The following is a 15,029-nucleotide window of genomic DNA, read 5'->3' on the forward strand; positions in this document are numbered from 1 at the left end:
CACCTCCTTTTCCTTCTTGCCTGTCTCTCCTAATTGTCGAATACCCTTGTATGTTTAATTCCCAGTCCTGGTCACCCTGCAGCCATGTTTCTGTAATTGCCACAATATCATAACCATATGTAATTATTTGTACCGTCAACTCATCAATTTTATTCCTAATACTACGTGCATTCAAATAAAGGACTTTCAAATATGTTTGACACTTATTTCCTACCTTTTCCTTTTGTACAACTTTACGCTTATCTCCGTACATTCTTTCCCCTCCTGACACACTATCTTTTTATTCCTCCACTTTTACCTACATCCATTACCTTCTCCATTGTCTTTTTAATTATTTGCTCTCTAGAATCCTCCCCCCCACTAGTTAGTTTAAAGACCTCTCTGCAGCCCTAGTTATATGATTCGCCAGGACACTAACCCCAGCCCGGTTCAGGTGAAGCCCGTCCCTCCGGAACAGTTCTCTCCTATCCCAGTACTGGTGCCAGTGTCCCAAGAAGCAAAACCCACTTCTCCCACACCAGTCTTTGAGCCATGTGTTTAACTCCCTAATTTTATTTAACCTAGCCAAATTTGCTCGTGGCTCAGGTAATAATCCAGAGATTATTACCCTTGAGGTTCTGTTTTTTAATTTGACCCCTAGCTGCTCATATTCCTGTAACAGAACCTTCTTCCTTGTCCTATCTATGTCATTAGTACCGACGTGTACTAAGACAACTGGATCCTCCCCCTCCCACTGCAAGTTTCTCTCCAGCCCAGAAGAGATGTCCTTAACCCTGGCACCAGGCAGGCAACATAGCCTTCGGGACTCTCGCTCTCGGTTGCAGAGAACCCTATCTATCCCCCTGACGATACTGTCCCCTATTACTACAACATTTCTATTGACTCCCCCCTCTGGAATGGCCCCCCACTCCACGGTGCTATGGGCAGGTACCACAGACAACTTTCAACAGAAGGTGTCATTTATGATGTGGACACAGAAATCAGGTTTCCTAAAGTGATATAGACTGACAATAGGTCTGCAGGGCAGCATCAACAGGTTGTTCCTCAGGGCCAGATTATAACAGTACAGAAGGCACAGGCAGAGAGGGAACAGGGTGGTAAAGTATTAATAATGTAAGTATAGTGTCATGAATTGTGCCACTTACAATGGTAATTGGACCATACTTTGGAGTTGTTTCCTTGAATAAAGAATGTTCAATGACAGTTTACCTGTTATTTTCTGACATACAGTCATTATTACAGCAATGAATATATGAACTTGGTGGGCTGAAAGGCCTGTTTCTGTGCTGTACCACCCTATCCACCTGTGATGCCATTTTCACAGAACCATGGACTTGGACCATGAGGTCCTGCAGACAATTTAGTGCTCAATGCAGCAGCTTGAAATGAACATTGTTTCAGTTTCTTGAACAAAAATGCTTTCTCTTTTATTGCAGGTTGTTCCATCGCTATCGAGACCTGGCTCCACAGCTTGTGCCTCTCGATTATAAGGATAACCCTGATGTGAAAGTCCCTTATGAACTAATTGGCAACATGCCAGAGCTAAAGGTATTTGGGTGTACCAGTCAGCTGCCCATCTCACTGAAACACATCTCAAACCCCAAGGGTGGCAAAGTCAAGCCCCAAATCTACCTAACCCCAACATCTGTAACCCTATCCTGACTTCACATTAATCCTAACACTAACCCTAACTAATCCTAACGTTTCCAAACCCTAACTAACTTTAACTCTATCTAACCCAAGCACTCTCTAACCTCAGTGCTACTTCACGAACTCCAATCCTACCTATTGAGGCTTTTCAACATTTGATACGTTTCTATGAAATACCCCTTATTTCTTCTGAATTTCAATGTGTACAGGCCCAGAGCCATCGAATGCTTCTCATACGATAAACCAGCCTTTCTCAACCTTTTTACCCTGGATATGGGGAGAGCTGGATAATTGAATACACAATTGGCTTGATGGCAGGAAGCAGAGGCTGATACTGACAGGTTGCTTTCTTTGCATGGAGTCCTGAGACCAGCGGTGTCCAACAGGGATCAGTTCTCTGTCCAGTGCTATTTGGATGAGAACATACAAGGCATAGTTAGTAATTTTGCATATTACACTAAATAGGTAGTGCCCTTGACAGTGATGATAGGTATCAGAATTTACAGAAGGATCTTGATCAGCTGGATAAGTTGGCCTAGGAATGGCAAGTGGAGTTTAATGTGGATAAGTGCGATGAATTGCATTTTGTGAAGACTTTCACAGTGAATGGAATGGCTCTGGTGAGTGTTGTAGACCATAAGACCACAAGATATAGGAGTAGAATTAGTCCATTGGTCCATCGTCTGCTCTGTCATTTCATCATGGCTGATCCATTTCCCTCTCAGCCCTTATCTCCTGCCTTCTCCCCATAAACCTTCATGCCCTGACTAATCAAGAATCTATCAACCTCTACCATAAACGTGCTTAAAGACTTGGCCTCCACAGTCACCTGTGGTAACAAATTCCACAGATTCAGCATTTTCTGGCTAAAGAAATTTCTCCTCATTTCTGTTCTAAAATGATGTCCCTTTGTTCTGAGGCTGTGTCCTCTGGTCTTAGACTCCACCATCATAGGAAGCATCCTCTCCAAATCTACTCTTTCGAGGCCTTTCAACATTTGATACGTTTCAATGAGATCCCCCTTATTTCTTCTGAATTTCAATGTGTACAGGTCCAGAGCCATCGAACGCTTCTCATATGATAAACCAGCCTTTCTCAACCCCTTTGCTCCAGAAGACCTGTCAAATCATTTTCAGATCCCTGGGAACCCCTGTGTAAAAATTACTATATTTACAGCTTAAGGTATGTTAGTGTGATCAGTAATTGTAGATACAATAATCCAAAAATAATTCTTAATGAATTTTTAGCCAATTTTTTTTGAAAGGAACGCTTAGATAAGCTTAGCTTATATTTCTTGAAATTAATCTCTTTCTTTCCCTTTCATAAATTTTAAAAACTCATAGGGTAAACATAACATGAATGTAAGGAAGGACAGGTCAATGATTGGGTACAAGTGCAGACAGAGCAAAGAGTTAAATTGTACCATAGAGGCAAAATTCAGGAAGGCAGAGGCAATGGTGTGGCTCTGTTTGTAAGAGGTGGAATTACATCTTTAGAAAGAGGTGACATAGAGAATGTTGAATCTTTGCCCACAAACCCTTAACCTTTGGAGTTAAGGAATTGCAAGGGTTAAAAAAAATTATGGAAATTATAGATAGGCCTCCAAACAGTAGCCAAGGTGTGGGGTCCAGATTGCAAAAGGAGCTGGAAAAGGCATGAAATAAGGGTAATGTCACAATTGTAATGGGGGACTTAAATATGCAAGGGGATTGGGTGTCAGATCGCAAGAGAGGGCAATTGTTGAATGCCTATGAGATGGCTTTTTAGAGCAGCTTGTACTTGAGCCTACTCAGGGAAAGGCTAACTTAAATTGGGTATTGTGTAATAACCCTGATTTTATTAGGGAGCTTAACATAAAAGAACCCTTAGGAGACAATGATCATAATATGATTGAATTCATACTGCAATTTGAGAAGGAGAAGCATAAGTCACATGTATCAGTATTGCAATGGAATAAAGAGAATTACAGGGGGATGAGAGAGGAGCTTATCCAGGTGGATTAGAGGAGTATAGTCGCAGGGATGGTGGCAGAGCAGAGATGACTGAAGTTTCTGGGAATCGTTCACATGGTGCAGGATAGAATTGTTCCAGAGAAGAAGTAATTCTTAAATGACAGGTGTAGTCAACCATGGCTGACAAGGGAAGTTAAGGACAAATAAAAGCCAAGGGAAGGGCATATAAGGTAACAAAGTGAGTGGGAAGTTGGAAGTTGGGAAGCTTTTAAAATCCAACAAAAGGCAACTAAAAAAGCTATAAGAAGGGAACAGATGAAATATGAGTGCAGACTAGCAAATAATATAAAGCAGGATACTAAGAGTTTTTTCTGTTATATAAAGAGTAAAAGGGAAGTGAGAGTTGATATTGGACCACTGGAAAAATGATGCTGGTGAGGTAGTAATGGGAGACAAAGAAATGGCACATAAACTTAATGAGTACTTTGCATCTGTCTTCACTGTGGAAGGCACTATCATTGTGCCAGAGGTCCATGAGTGATTGGGAGCAGGAGTGAGTGCCATTGCCATTACAAAGGAAAAAGTGCTAGGCAAACTCAGAGGTCTTAAGATGAGTCACCTTGGCCAGATGGACAACAACCCAGAGTGCTGATGGAGGATGCTGAAGAATTAATGGAAATATTGGTCATGATCTTTCAAGGATTACTTGATTCTGGCATCGTCCCAGTGGACTGGAAGATTGCAAATGTCACTCCACTCTTTAAGGGAGGAAGGCAAATGAAATGAAATTATAGGCCAGTTAGCCTAACCCCAGTGGTTGGGAAAGTGTTGGAGTCTATTATTAAGGATGAGGTTTCAAGGTACTTGAAGAAGAATGATAAAATAAGTCAGTCAGCATGGTTTCTGTAAAGGGAATCTTGCCTGACAAATCTGTTAGAGTTCTCCAAGGAAGTAACAAGCAGGGTGAACAAAGGCGAGGCAGTGGATGTCATTTACTTGGATTTTCAGAAGGCATTTGATAGGGTGCTACACATGAGGCTGTTTAAGAAGATAAAATTCTATGGAATTACAGGAAAGATACTGGCCTGGATAGAGGAATGGCTGACTGGCAGGAGGCTGTGTGCGAATGAAAGGGGCCTTTTCTGGTTAGCTGCTGGTGACTAGTGGTGTTCCTCAGGGGTCAGTATTGGGAATGCTACTTTGCACATTGCTTGTCAATGATTTGGATAATAGAATAGATGGGTTTATGGCAAAGTTTGCAGATGATACAATGATAGGTGGAGGGGTAGGTAGTGCTCAGGAAGCAATGTGGTTTCAGCAGGACGTACAAATTGGAAAAATAGGCAAAAAGGTAGCAGATGGAATACAATGTTGGGAGATGTATGATAATGCATTTTGGTAAAAGGAACAATAGTGCAGACTATTTTCTAAATGGGGAGAAGGTTCAAACATCAAACGTGCAGAGGGACTTAGTAGTCCTCGTGCAAGACTCCCAGACTCACAGGTTGAGTCTGTGATAAAGAACGTAAATGCAATGTTGGCATTTATTTCAAATGAAATAGAATATAAAAGCAAGGGGGCAATGCTGAGGCTTTATAAGACGCTATTCAGGCTGCACTGAATGTTGCAACAGTTTTGGGCCTTATATCTCTTAAGGGAGATGTTGTTATTGGAGAGAGTCTAGAGGAGGTTCACGAGGATGATATGAGGAGCATTTGGCAGCTTTGGGTTTGTACTCACTGGAATTTAGAAGAATATGGGAGAATCTCATTGAAACCTACCAAATGTTGAAAGGACTAGATAGGGTGGATGTGGAGAGAATGTTTCCTGTGGTGGGGTTATCCAGAATTAGAGGGCACAGCCTCAAAACTGAGGAGCGACTTTTGGAACAGAGGTGAGGAGGAAATTTTTTAGCCAGAGAGTAGTCAATCTGTGGAATACTTTGCCTCAGACTGTGAAGGAGGCCAAGTCCACGCATACATTTAAGGCAGAAGTTCATTGTTTCCTGATCAGTCGGGGCCTCAAAGGATATGGCAAGAAGGCAAGTGTATGGGGTTGAATGGGATCCAGAATTAGCCTTGATGAAATGGTGGAGCAAGCTGAATGGCCTAATTCTGTTCCTATGTTTTATGGTCTTTGATCTTATAATAAATTTCTGTCAAATAACTGGCTTAAGCCAAAATGGAATTTAATTTTTCTAAAGGTAGGCTGGGTAGATTTATTTTAAATAAAGATTGTAAATTGATTTTAATTAATGCTAATTAATGTAAACAACAGAAAAATTTATTGACAATGTTGAATAGTAAAGTTTCTAAAAACCATAAACCAAAGCAACATGAATAAAAATATAGCTTAAGACACAATTTTATACAATACTTTGAAAAACATTTTCCTACTAAGTGATATGATTTGGCTCAAATATAGGCCTAGCATATGAAACCCGTGCTTGTTTTTTGCTGCATAAGTATTCAGTCCTAGGTCAAACTTGAGATAAGCACATACAGATTTCACTTTCAACTGAAATGAGATGATTTCTATCCTTGCTCTTGATGCTTGTTAAACAAGAAAAAGCTTGCTCATACATGTAAGAAGTTGAAAACTGCAGCAAAATGTTCATTTCTTTCCTATGAATGGCAGGATACTCTTCTTTCACAGAAATCCAGAACTTGTTCAGGGGCAAGTCAAATGAGGCCTCACCAGTGCCTTACAAAGCTGAAACATTACATCCTTGCTTTTATATTCACATTCTTTTGAAATGAATGCTGACATTGTATTTGCCCTCCTCACCACCGACTGAAACTGGTTGCCTAGCCCTGCCATTTGAGAAGACCTTCTTCTGTTGGACATATCTATCCTGTGCCTTGTGAACTATTCACAGAAACTTCAGCCACCTCTGATCTGCCATCATCCCCGCCAGTATCCTCCTCCGATCCATCTGGGCAAGCTCCTCTCTCATGCCTCTATAATTCCTTCTATTCCATTGCAATACTGATATACGTGACTAATGCTTCTCCCTCTCAAATTGCAGCATGAATTCAATCATATTAAGATCACTGCCTCCTTAAATGTTCCTAATAAGATCTGGGTTATTATGCAACACCCAATCTAAGATAGCCTTTCCCCGAGTAGGCTTAAGCAAAAGCTGCTCTAAAGAGCCATCTTGTAGGCATTCAACAAATTCCATCTCTTGCGATTTAACACCAACCTGATTTTCCCAATCCTCTTGCATATTGATGTCTCACATTACAATTGTAACATTATCCCTGCCTTTTCCAGCTCCCTTTTCAAACTCAACCCCACATCTTGGCTACTATTTGGAGGCCTATATATGATTCCCATAATGTTTCTTTTACCCTTGGTGTTTCTTAACTCCACCCACAAATATTCAACAGTCTCTGATCCTATGTCATCTCTTTCTAAAAATGTAATTCCATCTCTTGCGAATAGAGTCACACTACCACCTATGCCTCCCTGCCTGTCCCTTTGATACAAAGTATATCCTTTGATGTTAAACTCCCAGCTATGGCCTTCTTTACCAACCAATCTCTAATTGTGCCATGTGTTTGTTCCTTATTCTAAATGCTACGTGTATTTAAATACAGCACCTTCAATCCTGCATTCTTCGCCTTTACGAATTTTGCCTCTATGGTACAACTTAACTCTTTGCTCTGTCTGCAGTTGTACCCAGTCATTAGCTTGTCCTTCCTTACATTCATGTTACACCATCTGGCTCATCTTCAGCTCTATCATAGTGGCTCGCATCCCCCTGTCATATTAGTTCAAACCTCTCCCAGCAGCTCTAGCAAACCTGCCTGCTAGGAGATTGGTCCCCCTCGAATTCAAGTGTAATCTGTCCCTTTTGTACAGGTTGCAGCTGCCCCAGGAGAGGTCTCAATGATCCAGAAATCTGAATCTCTGCCTCCTGTTCCAATTCTTCAGCCACGCATTTATCCACCACCTCACTCTATTCCTATACTCACTATTGAGTGGCACAGGCAGCAATCCTGAGATTACTACCCTTGATATCCAGCTTCTTAGCCTCCTTCCTAACTCCCTGTATTTTGATTTCAGGACCTCCTCCCTTTTTCTATCTTTCTCGTTGGTACCAATACAACCTCTGGCTGCTCACCCTCCTATGATGCATCCAGAAACATCTCGGACCCTGGCAGCTGGGAGGCAAACTGCCATTCGTGTTTCCTTTTTGCGTCTACAGTATCACCTATGTCCCCCTAATTATAGAGTCCCCTATTACTGCTGTCATTCTCTTCAGTTTCCTGCCCTTCAGAGCCACAGGTCCAGACTCAGTGCCAAAGGAACTGTTACTTCCACCAGATGGAGTACTTACTGTTGAGGGAGACGGCCACAGGGTTGACATTCTGACGTTCTGTTTTCCCTCTCCTGACAATCACCCACATCTTTGCTACTGTTTGGGGGTCTGTATATAACTCCCACCAGGGTCTTTTTTATGTTTGCAGTTTCTGAGCTCAACTCACAATGATTCTACACCTTCCAATCCTATGTCACTTCTTTCTAATGATATGATTTCACTTTTTTACCCACTACCTCTGCCTACCTACGTGTCCTTTTGATACAATGTGTATCCTTGGACATCAAGCTCCCAACTATAATCTTCTTTCAGCCACGATTCAGTGATGCTTGCAACATCATACATGCTAATCTATAACTGTGCTATGAAAGTTCATCTACTTATTTCGTATATTGCATGCATTTGCATATAACATCTTCACTCCTGCATTCAGCAGCCTTTTTGATTTTATCCCCTTTTACATTGCAACTCATCCCATTGACTGCAATTTTGCCCTATCAGCAGCCTACCTCTGTTTGTAAATTGACTACTCCATCCTCAGCCCTGCCATTCAGTTTCTTATCCCCCCCGCCAAATTAGTGTAAACCCTCCTAAACAGCTCTAGCAAACCTGCCCACAAGGATATCGGTCCCCTTTGAGTTCAGGTGTAAACCATCCCTTTTATACAGGTTGTACTTCCCTTAGAAGAGATCCTAATGATCCAGAAATTTGAACCCCTGTCCTCTGCATCAGTTCCTCAGCCATCCATTCATCTGCCATATCATTCTATTCTTACACTCACTGGTGCATGGTAAGGGTACCAATCTAAAGATTACTAACCTGGAGGTCCTGCTTTTCAGCTTTCTACCTAGCTCCCTAAATTCTCTCTTCAGAAACTCTCGAGAGCTGTGTGTCAGACATGGCTATAAGCAGCATTAGGGCCCCACAAAGGACTGTATTGGCTCCCTTCCTGTTTACACTGTATACCTCAGACTTTAGGTACTACACTGAGTCATGTCATCTGCAGAAATTCTCTGATCACTGAGCAATAGTTTGGTGTAGAAGGGGAGGACTGGAGGATGAATACATGGCCCCAGTTGAGGATGTTGTCAAATGTGCAAACTGAATCATCTGCAGCTCAACATCAGTAAGACAAAGGAGATGGCAATGGACCAACACAGAGTCTGTGTACAGGAAGGGCCAGAGTCACCTCTACTTCCTGAGGAGACTGAGATCCTTAGGAGTATGTAGGCCTTAGGAGTATAACCATATAACAATTACAGCATGGAAACAGGCCATCTCGGCCCTTCTAGTCCATGTCACCAGTACAATCTCCTATGCGGTGGTGTGCTGGGGCAATGGCAGCAACATGGGTGATGCCAACAGAGTCAATAAACTGATTAGAAAAGTTGGCTCTGTAATAGGAGACAAACTGGACACATTGGAGGCTGTGGCAGAACAAAGGGCCCTATGGAAAATCCTTGCAATTTTTCATCCTCTGCATGCCACCTTGGCTGAACAGAGGAGCACTTTAGTAATAGACTAAGCCAACAGCGCTGCTCCAAAGAGTGCTATACAAAGTCATTCTTATCCTTAGCCATTAGGCTCTATAATGAGTCAACCTACTGTATAGCCAGGGAAGTGATGACCCTTTCCTGTTTGACTGTTTGTGGTACCTTATTTTTTTATTTTTTTACTTCTGTTCTGATATTTATATCTGTGCATTTGTAATGCTACTGTGACTCTAAACTGGTCACCATGGTTCCCCCGCTAGGATGTCCCCCTCAACAGTATCCAAAGTATGTACTTAATTATTGAGGGAAATGGCCACGGGGTACTGTGCGCTAGCTTCCCGTTTCCTTTCCTTCTCCTCACAGTCACCCAGTTACCTGCCTCCTGCAACTTAGGGGAACAACTGTATCTCCTTGTAGCTCCTATTTATCACTTTCTTGATCTTCCAAAGGTCTTCAAGCTACAGCTCCAGTTTCTTAATACATTTTCTGAGGAGCTGCAGTTCAGTGTTGCTGGTGCAGATATCGTGATCCAGGAGGCTGGAGGTCTCCCAGAATTCTGACATCTGACACACAGAACAAAACACAGCCCCCAGAGCCATTCTCACCACACTAACTGTGGCCTAACAGATGAGGAAGGAAGTATAAAGAAGAAAAAGAAACTTACCAGATACTTAACTTGCATGAGCCTGATCTCGCCGCAGCCTGATAAGCCGAGGCCAATCCACTCACACAATGACTGCTCTTCTTGTTGCTGGTTTATTTTTATTTGCCCTTTCCATTGAATCCTGCTTACTGTTTGGGCACAGTCCAGCTGTGAAAAACTGCTGTAAAGCACTGCCTTTTTAATCTTAAGTGTGAACCTAAGTGAAAACATAGCTTTGCTCCTGAGCTTTCGAATAAAGGGACTTAGTACAAGTACATTAATCCCTGGATATGGTGTCATAGGTCGACATGCCTTTATCAATCAGAGTACTGAATATAGATGTTGGGGTGTTATGTTACAGGTGTACAAGACTTTGATAAGGCTGCATTTGGAATATTTTGTACAGTTTGGTCACCCTGCAAAAGATGCCATTAAGCCAAGAACAGTGCAGAGGAGATTGTGAGGTTGTTGCTGGGATTTGAGGATTTAAGTTATTTGTTTTTTTATTTAGCGATACAGCAAGGAGTAGGCTCTTCCAGCCTTAAAAGCTATACCACTCTTGCAACCCCTGACAAGCCTGATTAACCCCTTCTAAATCACGGGACAATTTTTACAATGACCTATTTTTAATACCCTACCTGGTATGTATGAACTATGGGAGAACCAGAGCACCTGGGAAAACCAAACACATTCCACAGGGGAAGACTACAGACTCCTTACAGATGGTGCCAGAATTGAACTCTGAGCTCCAGAACAACCTGTGCTGCAATAGCATCACACTAATCACTATGCTACGTGGCTGTGGCATGCAAAGTCTGGAGACCGGTTGAGCAGGTTGCAACTGTTACACTAGAGTGAACGAAAATGAGGGGTGATGTTATAAAACTGTGCAAAATCACAAGAAGTAGAAATAGGGTGAATGCATATAGTCTTTTTACCAAGTTTGAGGAATTGAGAACTAAAGGGCATAGGTTTAAGGTGAGAGGAAAAAGATCTAATAGGAATCAGAAGAGGAATTGTTTTATTCAGAGAGTGGTCAGTATATGAAATGAGCAGCCAGAGAAAGTGATTGAGGTGGGGCACTTTAACAACACTTCCCATTACTTGTGAAAGTACATGGATGGAAAAGGTTTAGTGGGATATGAGACAAATGTGGGCAAATCAGAATCAAAATCTGAATCAGGTTTAAAATCACTGGGAGATGTCATGAAAATTGTTGCTATGTGTCAGTGATACATTGAAATACATAATAATACAAAACTGTAAATTACAGTAAGTATGTGTGTGTGTGTGTCTGTGTGCGTATGTATATGTGTGTGTGTATATATATATATAAATAGAGAAAAATGTGGTGGCATACTGTCTGTGGGTTCAATGTCTATTCAGAAATTGGATGGCAGAGAGGAAGCATCTATTTCTGAATCAATAAGAGTGTGCCTTCAAGCTGAATGGTAGCAATGAGAAGCGTGATGGGTGATGGTGTCCTTCATGATGGATGCCACCTTTTTGGGGTATTGCTCCTTGAAGGTGTCCTGGATGCTGGGGAGGCAAGTGCCCAAGTTGGAGCTGACCGAGTTTACAACATTCTGTGGCTTACTTCAGTCCTGTGAATGCCACTCTCTGACCCCCTCCCCACTGCCAATACCAGATGGTGATGCAGCCATTTAGAATGCTCTCCACACTTGGATGGGAATTTTGGTTGGCAATGAACAGTTGGATCAAGAGACCATCTCACCCACATCTTTCCTATAGTGTGATGACTAGAACAGCATTTATATTGAGTGTTTTGTAAAGTTGCAATGTAATGTGTCAATTTATATATTCAGAAATCGGTTGGTAGAGGGGAAGCGACTATTTCTGAATCAATAAGAGTGTGCCTCGCGTACGCCATGATGCAGAACTCTTCTTCTGCCGTCTCCGTCTCCGAGCTCACTTCTTTGGCAAGGACTCTCCTACCCCCACCGATGACCCCCTTCTCCCGTCTTCAACCCTCCCCTGCTTCATGGACACCCCGCTCTGGTCTTCTGCCTGCTCTGGATCTCTTTATTGCTAATTGCCAACGGGACATCAACCGTCTCGACTTCACCACACCATATTCCAATTCCTACCCCACTCCTTCCGAACACTCTGCTCTCCGCTCCCTCCGCACCAATCCCAACCTCACTATAAAACCCGCTGATAAGGGGGGAGCTGTTGTAGTCTGGCGTACTGACCTCTACCTGGCCGAGGCACAGCGGCAACTCTCTGATACCTCCTCTAATTTACCCCTTGATCATGACCCCACTAAGGAGCACCAGGCCACTGTCTCCTATACCATCACCAACCTTATCAGCTCTGGGGTTCTCCCATCCACTGCCATCAACGTCATAGTTTCCACACCCCGCACTTCCCGTTTCTACCTCCTACCCAAAATCCACAAACCTGCCTGTCCAGGTAGACCCATTGTCTCAGCTTGCTCCTGCCCCACCAAACTCATTTCTGCATACCTTGACACTATTTTATCCCTCCTTGGTCAATCCCTCCCCACCTATGTTCGTGACACTTCTCACGCTTTGAATTTTTTCAGTGATTTTAAGTTCCCTGGCTCCCACAGCCTTATTTACACCATGGATGTCCAGTCCCTATATACCTCCATCCCCCACCAGGAAGGTCTCAAAGCTCTCTACTTCTTTTTGGATTCCAGACCTAACCAATTCCCCTCTACCACCACTCTCCTCCGTCTAGCGGAATTAGTTCTTACTCTCAATAATTTCTCCTTTGGCTCCCCCCACTTCCTCCAAAGCAAAGGTGTAGCCATGGGCACCCGCGTGGGTCCCAGTTATGCCTGCCTTTTTGTAGGCTTTGTGGAACAGTTCATTTTCCAAGCCTATATGGATATCCGTCCCCCTCTTTTCCTTCGCCACATCGACGACTGCATTGGCGCTGTCTCCTGCACGCATGCTGAGCTCGTTGACTTCATTAACTTTGCCTCCAACTTTCACCCTGCCCTCAAATTTACCTGGTCCATTTCTGACACCTCCCTCCCCTTTCTTGATCTTTCTGTCTCCATCTCTGGAGACGGCTTATCAACTGATATCTACTATAAGCCTACAGACTCTCACAGCTACATGGACTATTCCTCTTCCCACCCTGCCTCTTGCAAAAATGCCATCCCCTTCTCGCAATTCCTCTGTCTCCACCAGATCTGCTCTCAGGATAGGGCTTTTCATTCCAGGATGAAGGAGATGTCTTCCTTTTTTAAACAAAGGGGCTTCCCTTCTTCCACCATCAACTCTGCTCTCAAATGCATCTCTCCCATTTCCCGCACATCTGCCCTCACCCCATCCACCCACCACCCCACTCAGGATAGGGTTCCCCTTGTCCTCACCTACCACCCCACCAGCCTCCGGGTCCAACGTATAATTCTCCGTAACTTCCGCCACCTCCAACGGGATCCTACTACCAAGCACATCTTTCTTTCTGCTTTGCACAGGGATCACTCCCTACGCGACTCCCTTGTCCACTCGTCCCCCCCATCCCTTCCCACTGATCTCCCTGCTGGCACTTATCCTTGTAAGCAAAACAAGTGCTACACCTGCCCTTACACATCCTCCCTCACCGCCATTCAGGGCCCCAGACAGTCCTTCCAGGTGAGGCGACACTTCACCTGTGAGTCGGCTGGTGTGGTATACTGCATCTGGTGCTCCCGGTGTGGCCTTTTATATATTGGTGAGACCCGACGCAGACTGGGAGACCGTTTCGCTGAACACCTACGCTTTGTCCGCCAGAGAAAGCAGGGTCTCCCAGTGGCCACACGTTTTAATTCCACGTCCCACTCCCATTCTGATATGTCTATCCATGACCTCCTCTACTGTCAAGATGAAGTCACACTCAGGTTGGAGGAACAACACCTTATATACCGGCTGGGTAGCCTCCAACCTGATGGCATGAACATTGACTTCTCTAACTTCTGTTAATGCTCCTCCTCCCCTTCTTACCCCATCTCTGATATATTTAGCTTTCTCCCCCCTCCTTTTTTTCTCTCTTTCTGCCCATCACTCTGCCTGTTCTCCATCTCCCTCTGGTGCTCCCCTCTTCCTTTCTTTCTCCTTAGGCCTCCTGTCCCATGATCCTTTCCTTTCTCTAGCTCTGTATCTCTTTTGCCAATCACCTTTCCCACTCTCAGCTTCACCCCACCCCCTCCGGTCTTCTCCTATTATTTTGCATTTTTCTGTCCACCTCCTTCTTTCAAATCTCTTACTATCTTTCCTGTCAATTAGTCCTGATGAAAGGTCACGACCCAAAACGTTGACAGCGCTCCTCCCTATAGATGCTGCCTAGCCTGCTGCGTTCCACCAGCATTTTTTGTGTGTGTTGCTTGAATTTCCAGCATCTGCAGATTTCCTTGTGTTTGCTGTCAATTTATATTCTATTTTCTCCCCTATCCATCTGTGGTGCAATTTTCACAGAACTATGGACTTGGATCCTGAGGTCTTTATGTTAATCAACATTTCATAGTGACCAACCATTTACTGTACATATCCCACCCCTATCTGCATACCCTCACACCTGTTAGTTAAAATCTCCCAGTATTATAACCCTTTTACTTTTACATCTTTCTGTGGTTTGCTTCCATATGAGGCCAGGAAATTGACCAGTCTTCTCTTATCCCTATGTTTGACCTACATAGGCTCAATGAAAAATCCTTCTGGGATATCTTCCTGACATACTGCTGTGATCATCTCCCTCATCAGTATGACTCTTTGTGAGGTCCAAAACTTCTACACCTGTTAAGGATCCGGCCTGAACACTGAGTCAAAGGGGCTCTGCTGATAGCTGTGGACCATGACAGCCCTTAAATTTTACCTTCTTTCACCTGGCCATGTGGGCTTTGAAACAGCCCCTTCCCTAATTGGACTCTTGCCAATTACCCACTTATCTCCTCAATAGCACCCACCTGTTTCTGTTCTCGCTCATTACCCGGT

The 15,029-nt window shown here is 43.5% G+C and overlaps 1 protein-coding gene across 3 annotated transcripts in view; it reads left to right on the forward strand.

The window, feature by feature from the left end:
- LOC140740063 (calcium and integrin-binding family member 3-like) overlaps positions 1-15,029 on the forward strand; it is an 89,423-nt gene that overhangs the window by 61,802 nt on the left and 12,592 nt on the right. For 2 of the 3 annotated variants that reach the window (XM_073068916.1, XM_073068917.1), the window contains exon 2: positions 1,437-1,548. The exons of the other annotated variant lie outside the window; for it this stretch is intronic. In XM_073068916.1, coding sequence (XP_072925017.1) covers positions 1,534-1,548 — 15 coding nt within the window. In that variant the 5' untranslated portion in view covers positions 1,437-1,533. The remainder of the gene's footprint in view (positions 1-1,436; positions 1,549-15,029) is intronic. 3 annotated transcript variants of the gene reach the window in all.

This window comes from Hemitrygon akajei, chromosome 16 (assembly GCF_048418815.1).
Source record: "Hemitrygon akajei chromosome 16, sHemAka1.3, whole genome shotgun sequence".
NCBI classification, from domain to species: domain Eukaryota; kingdom Metazoa; phylum Chordata; class Chondrichthyes; order Myliobatiformes; family Dasyatidae; genus Hemitrygon; species Hemitrygon akajei.